At 49.1% G+C, this 14,489-nt stretch overlaps 1 protein-coding gene across 1 annotated transcript in view; it reads right to left on the reverse strand.

Moving 5' to 3' along the window:
* The window catches only part of NOL10 (nucleolar protein 10), a 53,906-nt gene that overhangs the window by 6,117 nt on the left and 33,300 nt on the right, over window positions 1-14,489 (reverse strand). The window contains exons 14-19 of the mRNA XM_084900085.1: window positions 9,247-9,373; window positions 8,491-8,570; window positions 8,203-8,301; window positions 6,867-6,956; window positions 1,734-1,907; window positions 1,214-1,461 (exon numbers count right to left, since the gene is read on the reverse strand). Coding sequence (XP_084756211.1) covers window positions 1,214-1,461; window positions 1,734-1,907; window positions 6,867-6,956; window positions 8,203-8,301; window positions 8,491-8,570; window positions 9,247-9,373 — 818 coding nt within the window. The remainder of the gene's footprint in view (window positions 1-1,213; window positions 1,462-1,733; window positions 1,908-6,866; window positions 6,957-8,202; window positions 8,302-8,490; window positions 8,571-9,246; window positions 9,374-14,489) is intronic.

Below are 14,489 nucleotides of genomic sequence, written 5' to 3' on the forward strand. Positions count from 1 at the left end.
AGGGGGAAATCTCACTGTCACAGATAGACAATCACCCCCCTAATGTGTGGGGACTGCCAGGAAGACAGAGATGGGCTTCAGAAGGCTGAAAGTGAGAAGAGTTACTCGGGGCAGGACGGGGCAGGCACGGGGAGGAACTAAATGATCAGAGGCTGCATTAAAGGAGAAATGTGGGCACGGATTACAAAGGAAAACCGAATGAGATATTGATCAGAGCCCAGGACAGCGGGACGACTTACTCGTTGGAGGCTTTAGGCATACACGCCCTATTTCTTTGATTAAAACTGTGATTAACAATAATGCTCAACTGAGAGATTTTAAATCACTGTGCGTGAGAATGGACTGGAGGAGTGGGAGACAGGCACAAAGGCATTTAGAAAGACGAAATTAACTCAGAATAAAAGCATCGCCCTCTGCAGTTACATCGCAGGGAACGGAGAAACGGATCCACAGATGAGCGGTGAAAGTTAAGTATTGTGAAGTGTAAGTGCTTGTTTTAAGTGCCATGCAGGATCACTATGACAGACACGCACATGTGCTGTGAGTCACTGGGCACTCTGTCCAGGCTCTCAGCTGGCAGAGGTTGTGTCAGAGCCCCCACCTCACGGGCGCTGACTCCTCAGCTATCAGTGTGGGCAAGTCTGTGAGGATTCCTACAACAAGCGTGTGCTGCTCTTACTCCGCAGCACGCACATCCTGGGGTGGAGTGGAACAGCTCTGGCCCTTACTTAGCTGGCACACCTTCCCTGGCTCCCAGTGCTGGGCACTCAGTGGCTCGGGGAATCTCAGATTTCTCCGCATCGATGACTGAGGTGTCGGATTCCATGTGACAGGGGCTTTGACACAACTTACGCAGCCTACAGGGGTAAGCCTCACTGAAATCCTAATTTTTCACAATAACCTGTAGTGAAGAGGCAAGGAATGTCACCCCCATGCCCACTGTACAGAAGACTGATTGAGGGCCTGAGGGGAAAACAAGGGCCCCGGGAGCGTGGTTCGCAGCATAAGCACATCCAAGCACACGCTTACCAGCAGCGAGGCCTGCCTCTCACTGCCTGCACATGCCCCTCCGGCGGCTGGGAGAGAGAAGCATCATGGGACCGGGGCTCCCGGGGCCCGCGGGGCTCCCTCCCGTAACCAGAGCCTGGGGCCCCGCTGAGGGCACGCGCCCGGGAAAGCCAGGCCCTGCAGCCGGCGCGGAGCGTGCACTCACTTCCTCAGCCTCTGTCTGGTGGCGGAGTCCTTGAAGCTCCTGAACTCCTCGCCGGCTTTGATCTCATAGAACTGGGGCCTGAGGACCGTCTGCTGGTCCTCCCTGAGCCGCTCCTGCCGCCTCGCCCTCTCCTCCTGCTGCAGCAGCCGCCGCTGCTTCCTGACCTCGTCGACCCAGCCCTTCTCATCATCGGAGCTCTCAGAGCTTTCCGCATCGCTGGGCCTTCCTTCCGGCTCTTCCTCCTCTTCCTGAAAGTAAAAATAGTCAACAGCAGCCCCCGTCCCAGCCAAACCCGGCCCGGTCTTGCTTTTAAATAGCACTGGCCCCTCAGAGTACGTGACAGCGCCCGCATCGGGAAAGTGCCCGGAACGGCCACGTGCACGCCGGAGCCGCAGGTCACACGCACACGAACACGCACGCACACACACACACAGGCACACGCACAAACACTCTCAGCCAGCCCCGCGGAGCAGAGACGTCACACGACAGAAGCATGGCAACACAGGAAACAGGACACGACCTTTTGAGGAGCTTCTTGTTGCTCTAAGAGTCTCAGTTTCTTCTTCCTCTTTTCACTAATTTTTGAAACAAGTGGATTCAAAAGCCTGAATTCTTCACTCTCTTCGTCTACTTGGAAGTCAGGGTTCTCAAACATAACTTTGAACCGATCGTCGGTGAGAATGTTAGGAAGGTTCTGTGAAAAGAACATAAACATTTAAAGTTATTACCTGAAGAGTCTGACCAGAAAGATGGCTTTAACACGTTTCACTCAACTATAAACTAATAAGCTGCCTGAGGCACAAGTCAGCAAATCATTGTGCCATTTTTCAGAATTAGTTTCCAGAACTGATGCATAGCTGGCAGCCTTACTGGGCATCACACATGTGAGCTAGGAACAAGCCTTTCTGACTAAATTTATGCTTAATACATCAGAAAGAATTTTCTCCCATAACATCTTCAAGAAAATATGTTTTTGAAACCTTGCTTAAGTATAGCTACTATCCTGAATTAAAAATAGTGAAGAAAAAGGAAAGAAAAAAAAAAAAAGGGAAGAAAAGTTAAATCAGTGAGTCTTTCAACTTCGTTCCAAAACCAGGGAGGAAGCACATGGGCAGCAGTCAAGAATGACCGGGGGAGGGAGGGGCAGTGGTTGGGGGGGTAGAGGGTGGCAGGGGGGCGGGGGCACAGGTGTGTGCCAGTCTGCTCACACTGCTCCAGCTGAGCTCCTGGGAAACAGGGCTATTCCCGGCCCTTCTAGAACACAGAAACAGGTTTAAGGTGATAGACTCTTACGGTTTTCTCTTCTCTAAAACAAATAAACTGCCTAAAACAAGCAGGCGCTAAAGGAACAACTATAAAATGAACACTCTTCCGACCCAGCTGGGGAAATGCTTTCCCAGAGCCTTTCCCGCGCCTAATTGTGTCCACAGGATGCGGTGCCGGAGTGATGTTCTACAGGAGTTTACAAGTGTCTGGCTAGTGATCCGCCTATAAACGCTCATGTAGGACACCAAACACTGCCATTCACCTTGGAAAACATCTGTAAGTATTGTTTATATCTAAGCCGACCTCAAAGACGGAGATCTGCAGATCTGAGTAGGTGCTCATTAATGTTTTTCCCAGCACAGGAACACATCTGAGGACTGTTTGACATTTAAACAGATTAATTACTCCCGTGCTATGGCGGCCGGGAAATTAGGCGATGCACAATTCTGAGAAACGACAGTTTCAGCGGAAGCATCGTCTCTGCAGAACCCACCCGCTGAGAACGCGGGAAGGGGCTTCACCAAGCCTTCAGGTGCAGAGGCCATACCAGGAACGGGCAGGGAGACTCTGAAGAAGAGGGGAAGGCCTGGGACCGGCTCTCCAGCCGGGACTTCGGAGGCCGGGGAGGTGGCTGGCACGGAGGGGATGCCACCACCCTGCCCCCCAGCCCGCAGCCCGTACCCCGCACCCCTCAGCCCTCCGGAGCCTAGCTCACTCTCAGAAGGCTGGCGGTGGGCTGTCGTTCTCCAACAGGAGAATCTGACCACCAAGAGCACATGTGTCAAACACAAGGCCCGCGGGCCAAATCCAGCCCGCCAGGCCTTGCAATGTGGCCCGCACCGCGCTGTCATCACTGCACTCCGCTGTCAGTTTATGACATTGTCAGTTTATGACTGTTCAGTAAACCATTCGGCCCGCGATTTAGGCTGGATTTTAGATTTTGGCCCCTTCTCTGATTGAGTTCGACACCCCTAACCAAGAGAAAGGCCTTAATTAAGCAAAGTGTCTACACAGGTCTCTGAGCTTCCCCATGAGGCAGCGTGGCCAGGCCCCACAGCGCCTGCGGGCCTGCTGCCACTGGATGCCTCGTTCCGCTCCTTATCCTTCTCCCAGTATGGACACACAGCCATGGCCACGGCCACGGCCACGGCCATGGCGGAGAGAACCCTTCCGTTTTCCCCAGGGGAACCTCCCAGTGGAAGAACCCAAGTGTCAGGACTGAAAGGCCACCAAGCAGCTGCCCTGTTGCTCGTGTGGCACAGAGCCAGCCCCGGGCTTCCATGCTCCTTCCTGCTCTGTTTGAGGAGAAATCCTAAGGAACTTCCTGAGGAAAAGCAGCAGCGAGGGCCGTTTGTTGTTGTCCGGCACCTGCAGGTGTGACATGTCTTCACGCTCCCGACCCCTGACGCATGTCTGGCCGGAAGCCACGTCTGCGTCCCCCGGGGGGAGCGGGGAGGGGGGAGCGGGGAGGGGGACTGGGGAGGGGAGCGGGCCCCCAGGACGATGGCTGTGGAGCAGGACTCCGGATGCCGGGGACATGGGGCCGGCAGGAAGATGGAGAAGAGGCTGGTCAGGAAAATGAAGTTAATCTAACTACTGATCTTCACAGGTTTCTTGGGATGCAACTGAGACAGCGGGCAAAGAACTGAGGCTGAGTAGTGATGACAACAGAGGAAACAAACAAGGCCGTTATCAAGCCCAGGGGAGAGGGCTGGCAGGAAGTGCGATCAGGAAGGGTACTCCCACCGAATGTGAAGAACATAACATCTGCACAGCCACAGCCACAAAATGCTGAGCCCCAACTTACCTGCTACCGAGGGTGCTGGGGGAGGCAGTGAGGAGACAAGGCCTGGCTCTTAACACTCAAGCAGCAGCGCTATTAGAAGGCACAGAGTTTTACACCAAAACAATCGGCTAAGAAGGGTTGTGACCCTCAGGAGAAGTGGAAATGGGGGAGGGGGGAGAAGGGACCGTAGGGGGAGGGGGAGAAGAGGAGGAAAGGACAGAGGGGTGGTCAACATTCTTAACAAACTTTGGAGAAATGTTAGGTTTTTAAACTACGTGTGTACTTCTATTATAACAACAATTTTTAATGGGTACTAAAAAGATGTTTAAATAATACTTTGGGTGTTGGAATTGATCTGATGCAACGCAGTGTCTATGCACGGTTATACCATTCCCCTGAACTGTTCCTTTAACACAAACTCTCAACGGTGCAGAATGACTCTGAGGCTGGAGGGCCGCCTCCTGCCTGGCCTCCAGGCCACAGGACTCGGGCCGGAGGGGTCTTGCCGACAATGCTGGCTGAGCTGCTGCAGGTCCCAGGGAAGCGTGTTCCCAGAGACCGAAAGGCCGCGGCAAAAGGCTGGCAGCAGAGGCCCCGAGGCAGAAAACGATACTCCTCACCAGCAAACCCGCACACAGCAAACTGGTCCCGGTGCCGGCCTGGCCAGCGCCTGCGCGGGGAGCTCAGACCCCGTGCTGCAAGGACAGAGGAGCCGTTTCCGATGGAAGGAACACAGCACAGCTCAGGGCTGGCCAGGGCCCAGAAGACCTACGTGGTGGGCCACCTTCGGCGGCAGGTCCCACCTCAGGACAGTGAACACCTCGCCAGACTTCGTTATTAGCGGTCCCACGTCAGGACAGTAACACCTCGCCAGACTTTGTTATTAGCGGCAGCAGCTTCTGGGACACAGCTCACTGTCTGACTCCATGCAGGACGGCTGGAGCCAAAGCGGGGCCTGGCTGCACCTCTTTCAGATCGGGAATTATCAGCGCTGCTGCAGCTCGTGAGAGTTTGAAGAGCGAGTTCAAAGGCAAGACTAATGAACTGCTGATGGATTTAACAATTCTTTCAAGTATTTTTTACAATTATAATGAAGGATTCTTTCTTTGGTTCGGGATGGTTTTTAAAGTCTTCATTTTAATTAGATAACATTAATAAACAACAATCATACGACCTTTAATAGCAGCCTGGGGTTTTTAGAAGACTCCAAGCATTTCTGCAGACACTGAAGGCTGACAACAGGGCCTGATTTGGGTCCACAGCCACCAAAAAGCAAACGAGGGGCGCATCTGACACACAGCGCGTCCTAGCGCAACCCAACCGAGTGGCAGCCAGAGCCGGTTCCAGGTCCAGCAGTGGAGGGACGCAGCTGGCTGATGGAGGTGAGGGTTTCTAAGTTCTTCCTCACACTTGCAGGAGAAAGTCATAGCCCCGTGCTGCTTATGGGATGATCCGATTCATATTTTGACCAAAAAAAATTTAAAAGCACAGGTAGTCATAACTTTTCCCACCGATCACTCTGCCTGCTTCCTAGCACTTACTGGTGAAGAACTAGAGAGAGGACAGAGAAAGAATAAAGCCAACAAAAACCTGAGTGCTCAACCAGCTGAAGCTGCAAGGATCAGGCCACTGGCTCAGACTCAGGTCCGCAGCCCTGAGACGGAAGCGGCCTTCTCACTCCCGGCTCTAACCGCTCGTGCCTGCCGCCCGGCTGAGCGGAGGAGAGAGCACCGGGAGGAAGTCTCACACAGCTGCAAAGTCAGCCGCGCCCCCAGCCCCTCTGATAGTATCGGTACAGAAAGCAAACAATGTTATGACTGATCTTTGTCTATTTTCCCATCAGCACAGTAAGGCACAGTTAAAGGTTAAGCATGCACACTCCCAATATGCCAATTCTAAGTAAAAATTGGTTACTTCTGCAATTATAAATATAGCTATAGCAAAAAAAGCAACATTTAACAAATTATAGCCCAGCTGGCATGGCTCAGTGGTTGAGTGTCGACCAATGAACCAGGAGGTCACGGTTTGATTCCCAGTCAGGGCATATGCCCAGGTTTCGGGCTTAACCCCCAGTGTGGGGTGTACAGGAAACAGCCGATCAATGATTCTCTCTCATCACTGATGTTTCTATCTATCTCTCCCTCTCTGAAATAAAATATATATATGTATATATATATTAAAAATATCATAAATCATCCACAACATAGAATATAAAGCTCTCAAAAATATTTACCAAGAAATTTTAATAAAATGGAAAGCTAACTGTGTTATTTTATGAAACCAGGATAAATATTTTATATATACAATAGAGTCTTGCTAGTATAGTTTATAATTTTAAGAGAAATAAGATAGGAAAGAAATTCACTAAAATATGAATGCTAATATATATATAAATGCTGCTTTCCTCCAGGGGGAGTTATATGGGTGACTCCCTTATATTCTTTTCTGTTTTACAAATGTCCCATACTGAGTATATACTATCTTCCAAGTCAGGGGAAAAACAAGTGTGTTTTTAAAGTAAAAACAAAAACACTCTAAGTTACTTATCAAGAAAATGTAGGAGCAATTCATCAATATTGTCTCCGCCTTAGAAAACCTTACCTTTACTTTCTTTTTCCACGTAGCTCTTTGCTTCTCCTCCTCCTCCTCGATTAACTTCAGCGCCAGCTCCTTGTTAACTTTTGGCAATTTCTAAGGAGGAAAAGACCAGCTGTGTTAAAACACCTACATTTCAGCGCTGAAGGTTTAGCAAAGCGGAACAAAAGCCCCCGCCACCCCAGCCTCTCCTTGCGCTGGGCGCTCACTCTTCTCTCTCTAACACTCACTCTTCTCTCTCTAACACTCACTCTTCTCTCCGACGACACTGAACAAGCACCCGGAGAGGGAGGAGCATCTCCCGCAGGAGGAATGTGCGTCATTGTTAAGCAGCGTTCCGTCAGCAATGGCTGGACGTGGGGGCGCCTTCATGAGGGGGCAGCTAGGTGCCTGGGAGGCAGGAGGGGGGCTTGCTGGTCCTGTCTGCTTGTTGCTGGGTTGGCATCGCACGAGGACACTTTTCAGCCTGGCAGCACCAGGTGGTTCCAGGGGGCAGGGGCCCTAGGAGCATCCTGGTCCTCCCAGAGGCCCTCAGCCCAGCAGCTGCCCTCCGAGCCTGCTGCCCAGCCCTGAACTGAGCTCTCTGGCAACTTCCTGCAGCCCAGCCTCTCTTCCCAGTCCTCGTGTCCTTGTCTTTTCAGTCCTCTACTGCAGTGTTTCCCAACCTTCTCTCATGATGAGAATCACCTGGTGGAGTTGTTAAAACACAGATTCCTGAATCCCAACTAAGAAGTGCTAAACTAGAATTTTTGAGAACATATAGGTAAAATTGCATACCTAACTTAGTGCTCTGTATATAACATCTGTGTTAGAGCACTAGTTAAGTATACAATTTTACCTATATATTCCCAAAAATTCTAGTTTAGCACTTCTTAGTTGGGATTCAGGAATCTGTGTTTTAACAACTCCACCAGGTGATTCTCATCATGAGAGAAGGTTGGGAAACACTGCTCTACTGCCTGTTAACATTCTTGACAGTCAGTTCTCTCTGCGAACATGCTAGAGTGGTCTGAGTGCTCTCTGGGCTCCGCCATGGCCTAATGCCTACTTCCGGTGACCAAACAGCCAGCCTGAGGCTCAGCGAGCAGCAGAGGTGAGCAAAGGCCCAGCACCCAGAACCCGAGCGGCCATTGGCAAACACCCCGACTCTCTTAGGGCTGACAACGCCAGTCCCCCTGCCAGAGTCCAGAATGACAAAACCCTCGTGATAGATAAAATGTAACACCCAAAAATTAGCAAAAGATGGAGAAACTCAGAAATAGATGACAAACTTCTTTGGAACAATAACATGAAGATTAAGTACGTTTTCTCTGGCAAATTCAACGGTGAGTACGATATTTACCTTTAATTGGACTCTCTGTGCCCGTGTTTCTTCTATCTTCTGTCGGATCTTATCTTTCCTATATTCTTCATAAGCGAATGGATTTACCATCAATTTCACCTTTTCAAAGTAAAAAAAAATTAAAAATTGTATTTAGCATCACATCTCATATTTACCATAACTATTACGTCAGAGAACAGACAGATCTCTATAAATCATGAGTGTGTTTTATGAAAATGCAAATCAGTAGAGAAGAAGTGTCTATAGATTGCTCACTAGTCCCTAAAGTAACTGCACTTCTGTACTTACCTTGTGATAGAGTCTGATGTCCATGAAAAATCCATGCATGTATGCCCGGAGGAAAGGGGATCCGATGAGATGCGTGAGCCCTGGGGAGTAACCAGAGAGGCAGGCCCTTAGGGAAGCTCTGACAACAATGACTGACATCCACTTGGGAGGTTTAGACACTGCTGCGTACTGTCCGCCTCAGTCACCTAGTAGCCGAAGGAGCACCATTATTATGACCACTTTACAGGTGATGAAACCAACGCATATGAAATCTGCAGGCCAAGTCACAGCAGAGGTGGGGGGAAGAGAGAGAGATAGAGATAGAGAGAGAGAGAGAGAAACATCTAAGTGAGAGAGGCATGTGCCCTGACTGGAGCTGGGGATCAACCTGCAATCAGGAATCAAACCCATGACCATTGAGTCCACAGGCCAATGCTCTAACCACTGAGCAAAATTGGCCAGGGCAATCACTGCTTTCTTGACAGATGTATTTTCTATATACAAGTAGTATGTTAAAAAAAAAAAAAAAAAAAAAAAAAGTATTCCTTATTTAAGATGCAAAAAAGCTTCAGTAGGTTGAACTTATCTGAACCTTTCTCTAAGCACACATTACAAATTCAACAATATGTGTTTAACACCTGACTTGGCAGAAAGAGAAGATTTGGAAAATCAGATAAACGTTGATGCCACCACTTCTAAAATGTTCAAAATTCCCCTCCCCGAAACAAGCAGAAATAACGTAATTTATAACCGGTTTATCCTAATTTCCTTTCTTACCTAAATTCTCCAGGTCTTTCCTGGTGACGAACTTGTAATCGTCGTAAACCGTGCTCTCTGGGTTCTCTTCCAATTCCTCCGTCAGGTTGTCCAGGAAGGAGCACCACCTGGGAGCGGGGCCCAGCACCTGCCGGTGGCAGACGGTCAGCAATGAACCCGAGGTCCGCGCTTCTGCAGCCGGTGTCCGCAAACCTAACGCCCACCCCTGGCTGGACAGAGCACCGAAAGCAACTGCAACATGCACAGTCCACAAGTACACAGGGGAGAGACTAAAAGTAGGAAGCATCTAGGCTTGTAGAGGGGAAAGCTCACTTAGGCTGGGATACAGAGATAGTAATGAATATTCTTATATCAGAACTATAGGAACCTAAGTAACTCAGGCACTTATAATAAAAGTCATCCATTCACTTATCACCTCGTGCATTCAAGACAATACTGGGATCTACAGGAGTACTTTGGGCATACCAGATTTTTTAAGTTTGCCACTCACGAAAAAAAAAAGTCGAAACTGAAAATTACCCTTTTTTTCCCAGGGGTTTCAACTAATTACTTGATAATTATACCTGCTCTTATATGGTCCACTTCACTGAATTCATTCAAGTTAAAATTCTGTGCAGAAAGTTCTTCAGAATTGACCTGAATTGCAATGCCAGGATCCCTGAGTCAGTCCCAGTGACAGACTGAGGAACATAGGACTGGACAGAGTTTACACCCAATAATGAGTCTGAGTGAGTGGCATTCAGCTTGTGACCCACAAACTGCTGGTGGCTTTTGACTTTCGGGCTCTGACGCAGACACCCCCTCCCAGGGGAGGCTGCCCCAGAGGACACTGCCCGAAGGGAGCTGTGAGCTGAAACCCTCTCTGGGGGTTTTCATGAAGGAGGACACTGGCCTGGTACATGGACTTCCACTGCCTGCCTGCGAACTCTGGCAGGAATCGGCTACACAGAAATCACAGCTTACACCGTGCGGAGAGGAAGGTGGGAGGAAGAGTTACACCGAAGAAAAGGGCCCCTAATGCCCTCTGCAATAAAAAGGCATTCCATACAGCCGCATTTCCTTTCCTGTTAGAAAGGGTGCCCCTGCCTCCCCCCCCCCCCCCCCCGCAAACTAACGGCGATGGGCTTGTGAACACAGGCGTCCTACTGAGAAGTTCCATGTCAGCATAATCCGCACACTTTTACACACAGAGATTATATGCACCAAGTGGCTTGACTCTAATCCTAGAAAACTAACCTTCAAGAAATGCCGGGCATCTTTTAAAAATAATTCCATGTACAGCACTTTCTAAAGAACTGCTAAGATTTAAAGTAACCCGAGGACAGCAGCTGCAGCCGACAAGTACCGAGGCCAACGCTCGCCACAGGTGCATGAGCGCCGTGCAGCCGCCCCCGCCGGCCTCCGGCAGCAGCGCCGGTCTGCCGCGGCACAGAGCGTGCCCACCGGCACACGGGCAGACACGCGGCACAGAGCGTGCCCACCGGCACACGGGCAGACACGCGGCACAGAGCGTGCCCACCGGCACACGGGCAGACACGCGGCACAGAGCGTGCTCACCGGCACACGGGCAGACACGCGGCACAGAGCGTGCCCACCGGCACACGGGCAGACACGCGGCACAGAGCGTGCCCACCGGCACACGGGCAGACACGCGGCACAGAGCGTGCCCACCGGCACGCGGGCAGACACGCGGCACAGAGCGTGCCCACTGGCACACGGGCAGACACGCGGAATCTGCTCAGGAATGGACACCGGAGCGAGCTGGGAAACCACGGCCCATCTGAGCGTGAGAGGGCAGGACCCCAACCACAGGGTCCCCGCTTCCCCAGCCACGAGTCCCCCATGTGAGCTCCCACACCCCGGAGTCCGCCCTCAGACAGGAAGGCAGCACCCTCCCACCTCCAGAGGTGAGGGCCACGCAGGGCCCTGTGCAGAGGAGGAACCTCATCAGCTTTAAGTGATGGATCTCCAGGACCCACACTGCCTGCTGAGCGGCAGGTGGTCAGTAAGTATTTCTTAAATAAATCTGTTCGTACAGAAAACATGCACTGGTGAATTTCATGTGAATAAGGTGCTAAGACAAGGTTTTAAATTGTCTAGCTGTCCGTGTTCGGATAAAAGCATTCCAATACCTCACTGTAACACTATGAAGTCCGAGGACCCCATTTGGTGAAGTCAGACCTCGTCTGCCTCCTGGCACGCAGGCACTGGTTACTACAAACCTCACAATCAAGGAGTTTCACCTTCGAACCTTAAATCAGTCATAAACACGGCTGAAATAGCAAAACAACAGACCAGACCTGACCTTGCTCTCACGGTCCTTTTCCATTATGTTCCACAGATGCCTTTTATTCCAACTGCTCTAACTGCCTCTGGGGGACAGTCTGGTTATGGTAAATAGCCTCTGCAATCAGCCACGGTCATTACATTTTATAGGAGGAAATATTTCCATCAAAAACAAAATGAAATTTAATGGCTGATTTTATTAGCCACGTTTCCCTAGTTCCCTTTCAGGGGGAAAAACACATCAGAACCACCATAACAAAGCTGGATGGCTGCTGTAAGCGGCAGCAAACCTCAGGTTTATCCACAGAATCGCCTTTCTCAAGGTCTCCATGAAGTGCCCAGCAGTGGCCGCACAGCCAGCGAGGGGGCGTCCTCATGGCACCGCTCTGCTGAGCCCAGAAAGGCCACAGTATTAATCAGAGGGCCAAAGTCCCCTGCTGTCCTGATTCATAGATATATGAAACCTTCAACTAATCCTTAAAAATATATCAACTTACTTCCTAAATTTCAGGCTTTACAACGTCAAGAAAACATCTCTGAACCACTGGTATACTATTATTACTACCTCAAAAGTTTCTAGGTTTCCAGCATTGTCATTATATTGCTGTATTATACTAGAGGCCTGGTGCTCAAAATGCATGTACTTGGGGGGTCCCTCAGCCAAGCCTGCACCCTCTCAGTCAGGAGCCCACAGGGGATGTCTGACTGACAGCTTAGGCCTGCTCCCAGGGCCCGAGCCATCAGTCAGACCCCCTTAGTGCTGCCCTGGAGTGGGAGAGGCTCCGCCCTCACTGCTGCGCTTGCAGCCCTGAGCCCGGCTTCTGGCTGAGCGGCGATCCCCCTGGGGGAGCACACTGACCACCTGGGGCAGCTCCTGCACTGAGCATCTGCCCCCTGGTGGTCAGTGTGTGTCATAGCAACCTGTCATTCCGCCAATTTGGTCAACTTGCATTTTAGGCTTTTATTATATAGGATACTTCTGTCAAAATGGATTACTTGTTTATCTACATTTTTATGCACCTTAAGAGTTCTGTTTCAGAAAAAGGACTGTTTATTTTAAACTTCTATTATCTGTTAATGTCCTTCCACTTTTTATTTATAAAAATTTCCTAAAGTCACGAGTTGGTAAAAGTAGAGAACTGGGAATTGAGTCATTAAACTGCTATAAAGGGATGTTATGGGTCCCTTAGCAATTCAATGCCAATCTCGTCAACCAATCTAATGGAAATATTTGGTCCTCCAAAATAGGAAAGAATCTTGATCAACAGCTATGGAAGGCCTCCACTCACATGAGCCAAGCATTTGCCTCTCTAACCCATGAGGCAGAACCACCAGTGTTAAAGAGCATAAAAATACACGCCACGTGCCCACGATCATTTGCCTCAATTATTACAATCTGCCTTTAAAATATTAATTGTATGTTTAATTTTAAAACTCCAAGTTCTCATGTATTCTGGTGATGGACAGACATGACTATGGGTGGGGAGGAAGGAGGATGAATATGAATATTCTGAGGGAGCTGACAGAAAAGGTGCTCTCTTCTCCCACTTCACTTTGAAAAACTGCTGTGCCAAACCTGGAGCTGTGTTAAGGAGAACAGAGATGGTGGGGGGGCGGGGAGCCCTACCGGATGGACAGTTTAACAGATCAGGGGGGATGAAATAACAACCACAAAGTAAAGTATTATTAAAATTATTGGGGACAAAGACCCAACTATACCAATTTAGTGTAAATGTCACCATTGTTCAAGTTACTTACAATGCTATGACAAGGAAATTTTCCCATTTAAAAAAAAAAAATTTTTTTTATTGATTTCAGAGAGGAGGAGAGAGGGAGAGAAAGCCAGAAACATCAGTGATAAGAGAGAATCACCGATCGGCCACCTTCTGCATGTCCCCTACTGGGGACCAAGCCCACAACCCAGGCATGTACCTCTGAGCGGAACCGAACCTGGGACCCTCAGTCCCCAGGCCTATGCTTCATCCACTGAGCCAAACCAGCCAGGGCATTAATTTCCTACTACTAATATAAAAGAAAATAATAACATAGAACAGCAATTAAATTTGAAATTATTTTATATTTTTAATGAATAATTAAAAAACTTTAGCAACTAAGAAAATTCTTAATTACTCTAGAACTATCAACAGACAATAACTTGGAATGGAAACGAGCTTATTCGTGGGAGCTTTACCTGATCTATAATTATGTTAGGGCATGTAGAAGTATACAATACATCCAAGCACGTGCAGCTGAGTTTTTAAAATATTCTATAAAACCTTGTCCAGCATGCATCACGGCCACCAGTGTGAAGCGAGGGCTCTGAGTGGTCATTGGGAAGAGAACAGTAACAGTGTCGCAGAGCAGAGCTCAGTGGCTGAAGGGCTTAAGCATCTCATTTTAAGTTCAGAGACAGAAACAGGCGCAGTATAACCATGAAAGCAGGCAGTGGGATGAAATTCCACAGGAAAAGAGCTGGTTCACATACAGCAATATTTGTGTGGAGGGACGGTTCTTAGTTTTCTTCCTTCATTCAAAAGGTTACGTGAGCATTTACTAAAAGCAATGCTAACTATCAAATATAAGTAAAACAAGTTTGGAAAACAATCAAGTACAATATGTTGTGACTGGTGCCACAGAAGAGAAATTTTTAAATGGTTCTGAGGACAGCAGATCAAGAAAAACTCGTAGAGTTCATGATTTTATACTCAGTAAAACACAACTGCCATAGTTAGGATTTAATGCTACATAAAATTCATGTTTTGCATTTTCAAAGGCAAGACAGCATGTATGCTGTGCATTACAAAGTGTCCTCAGCGGGTCTAGGTCAGTGGTCCGTAATCAAACACATCAGTATCCGTGATGTGAGATAATAAAGCTAGGAAAGCCTCATCAGCACATGGAAGGGTTGGGTGCTAACGAAACCCAGCAGTGAGTTCCCAAAGGTTTTCAGGGCTTTC

The sequence above is a fragment of the Pipistrellus hanaki genome (genome assembly GCF_964339955.1).
Source record: "Pipistrellus hanaki genome assembly, chromosome: 12".
Classification (NCBI taxonomy): domain Eukaryota; kingdom Metazoa; phylum Chordata; class Mammalia; order Chiroptera; family Vespertilionidae; genus Pipistrellus; species Pipistrellus hanaki.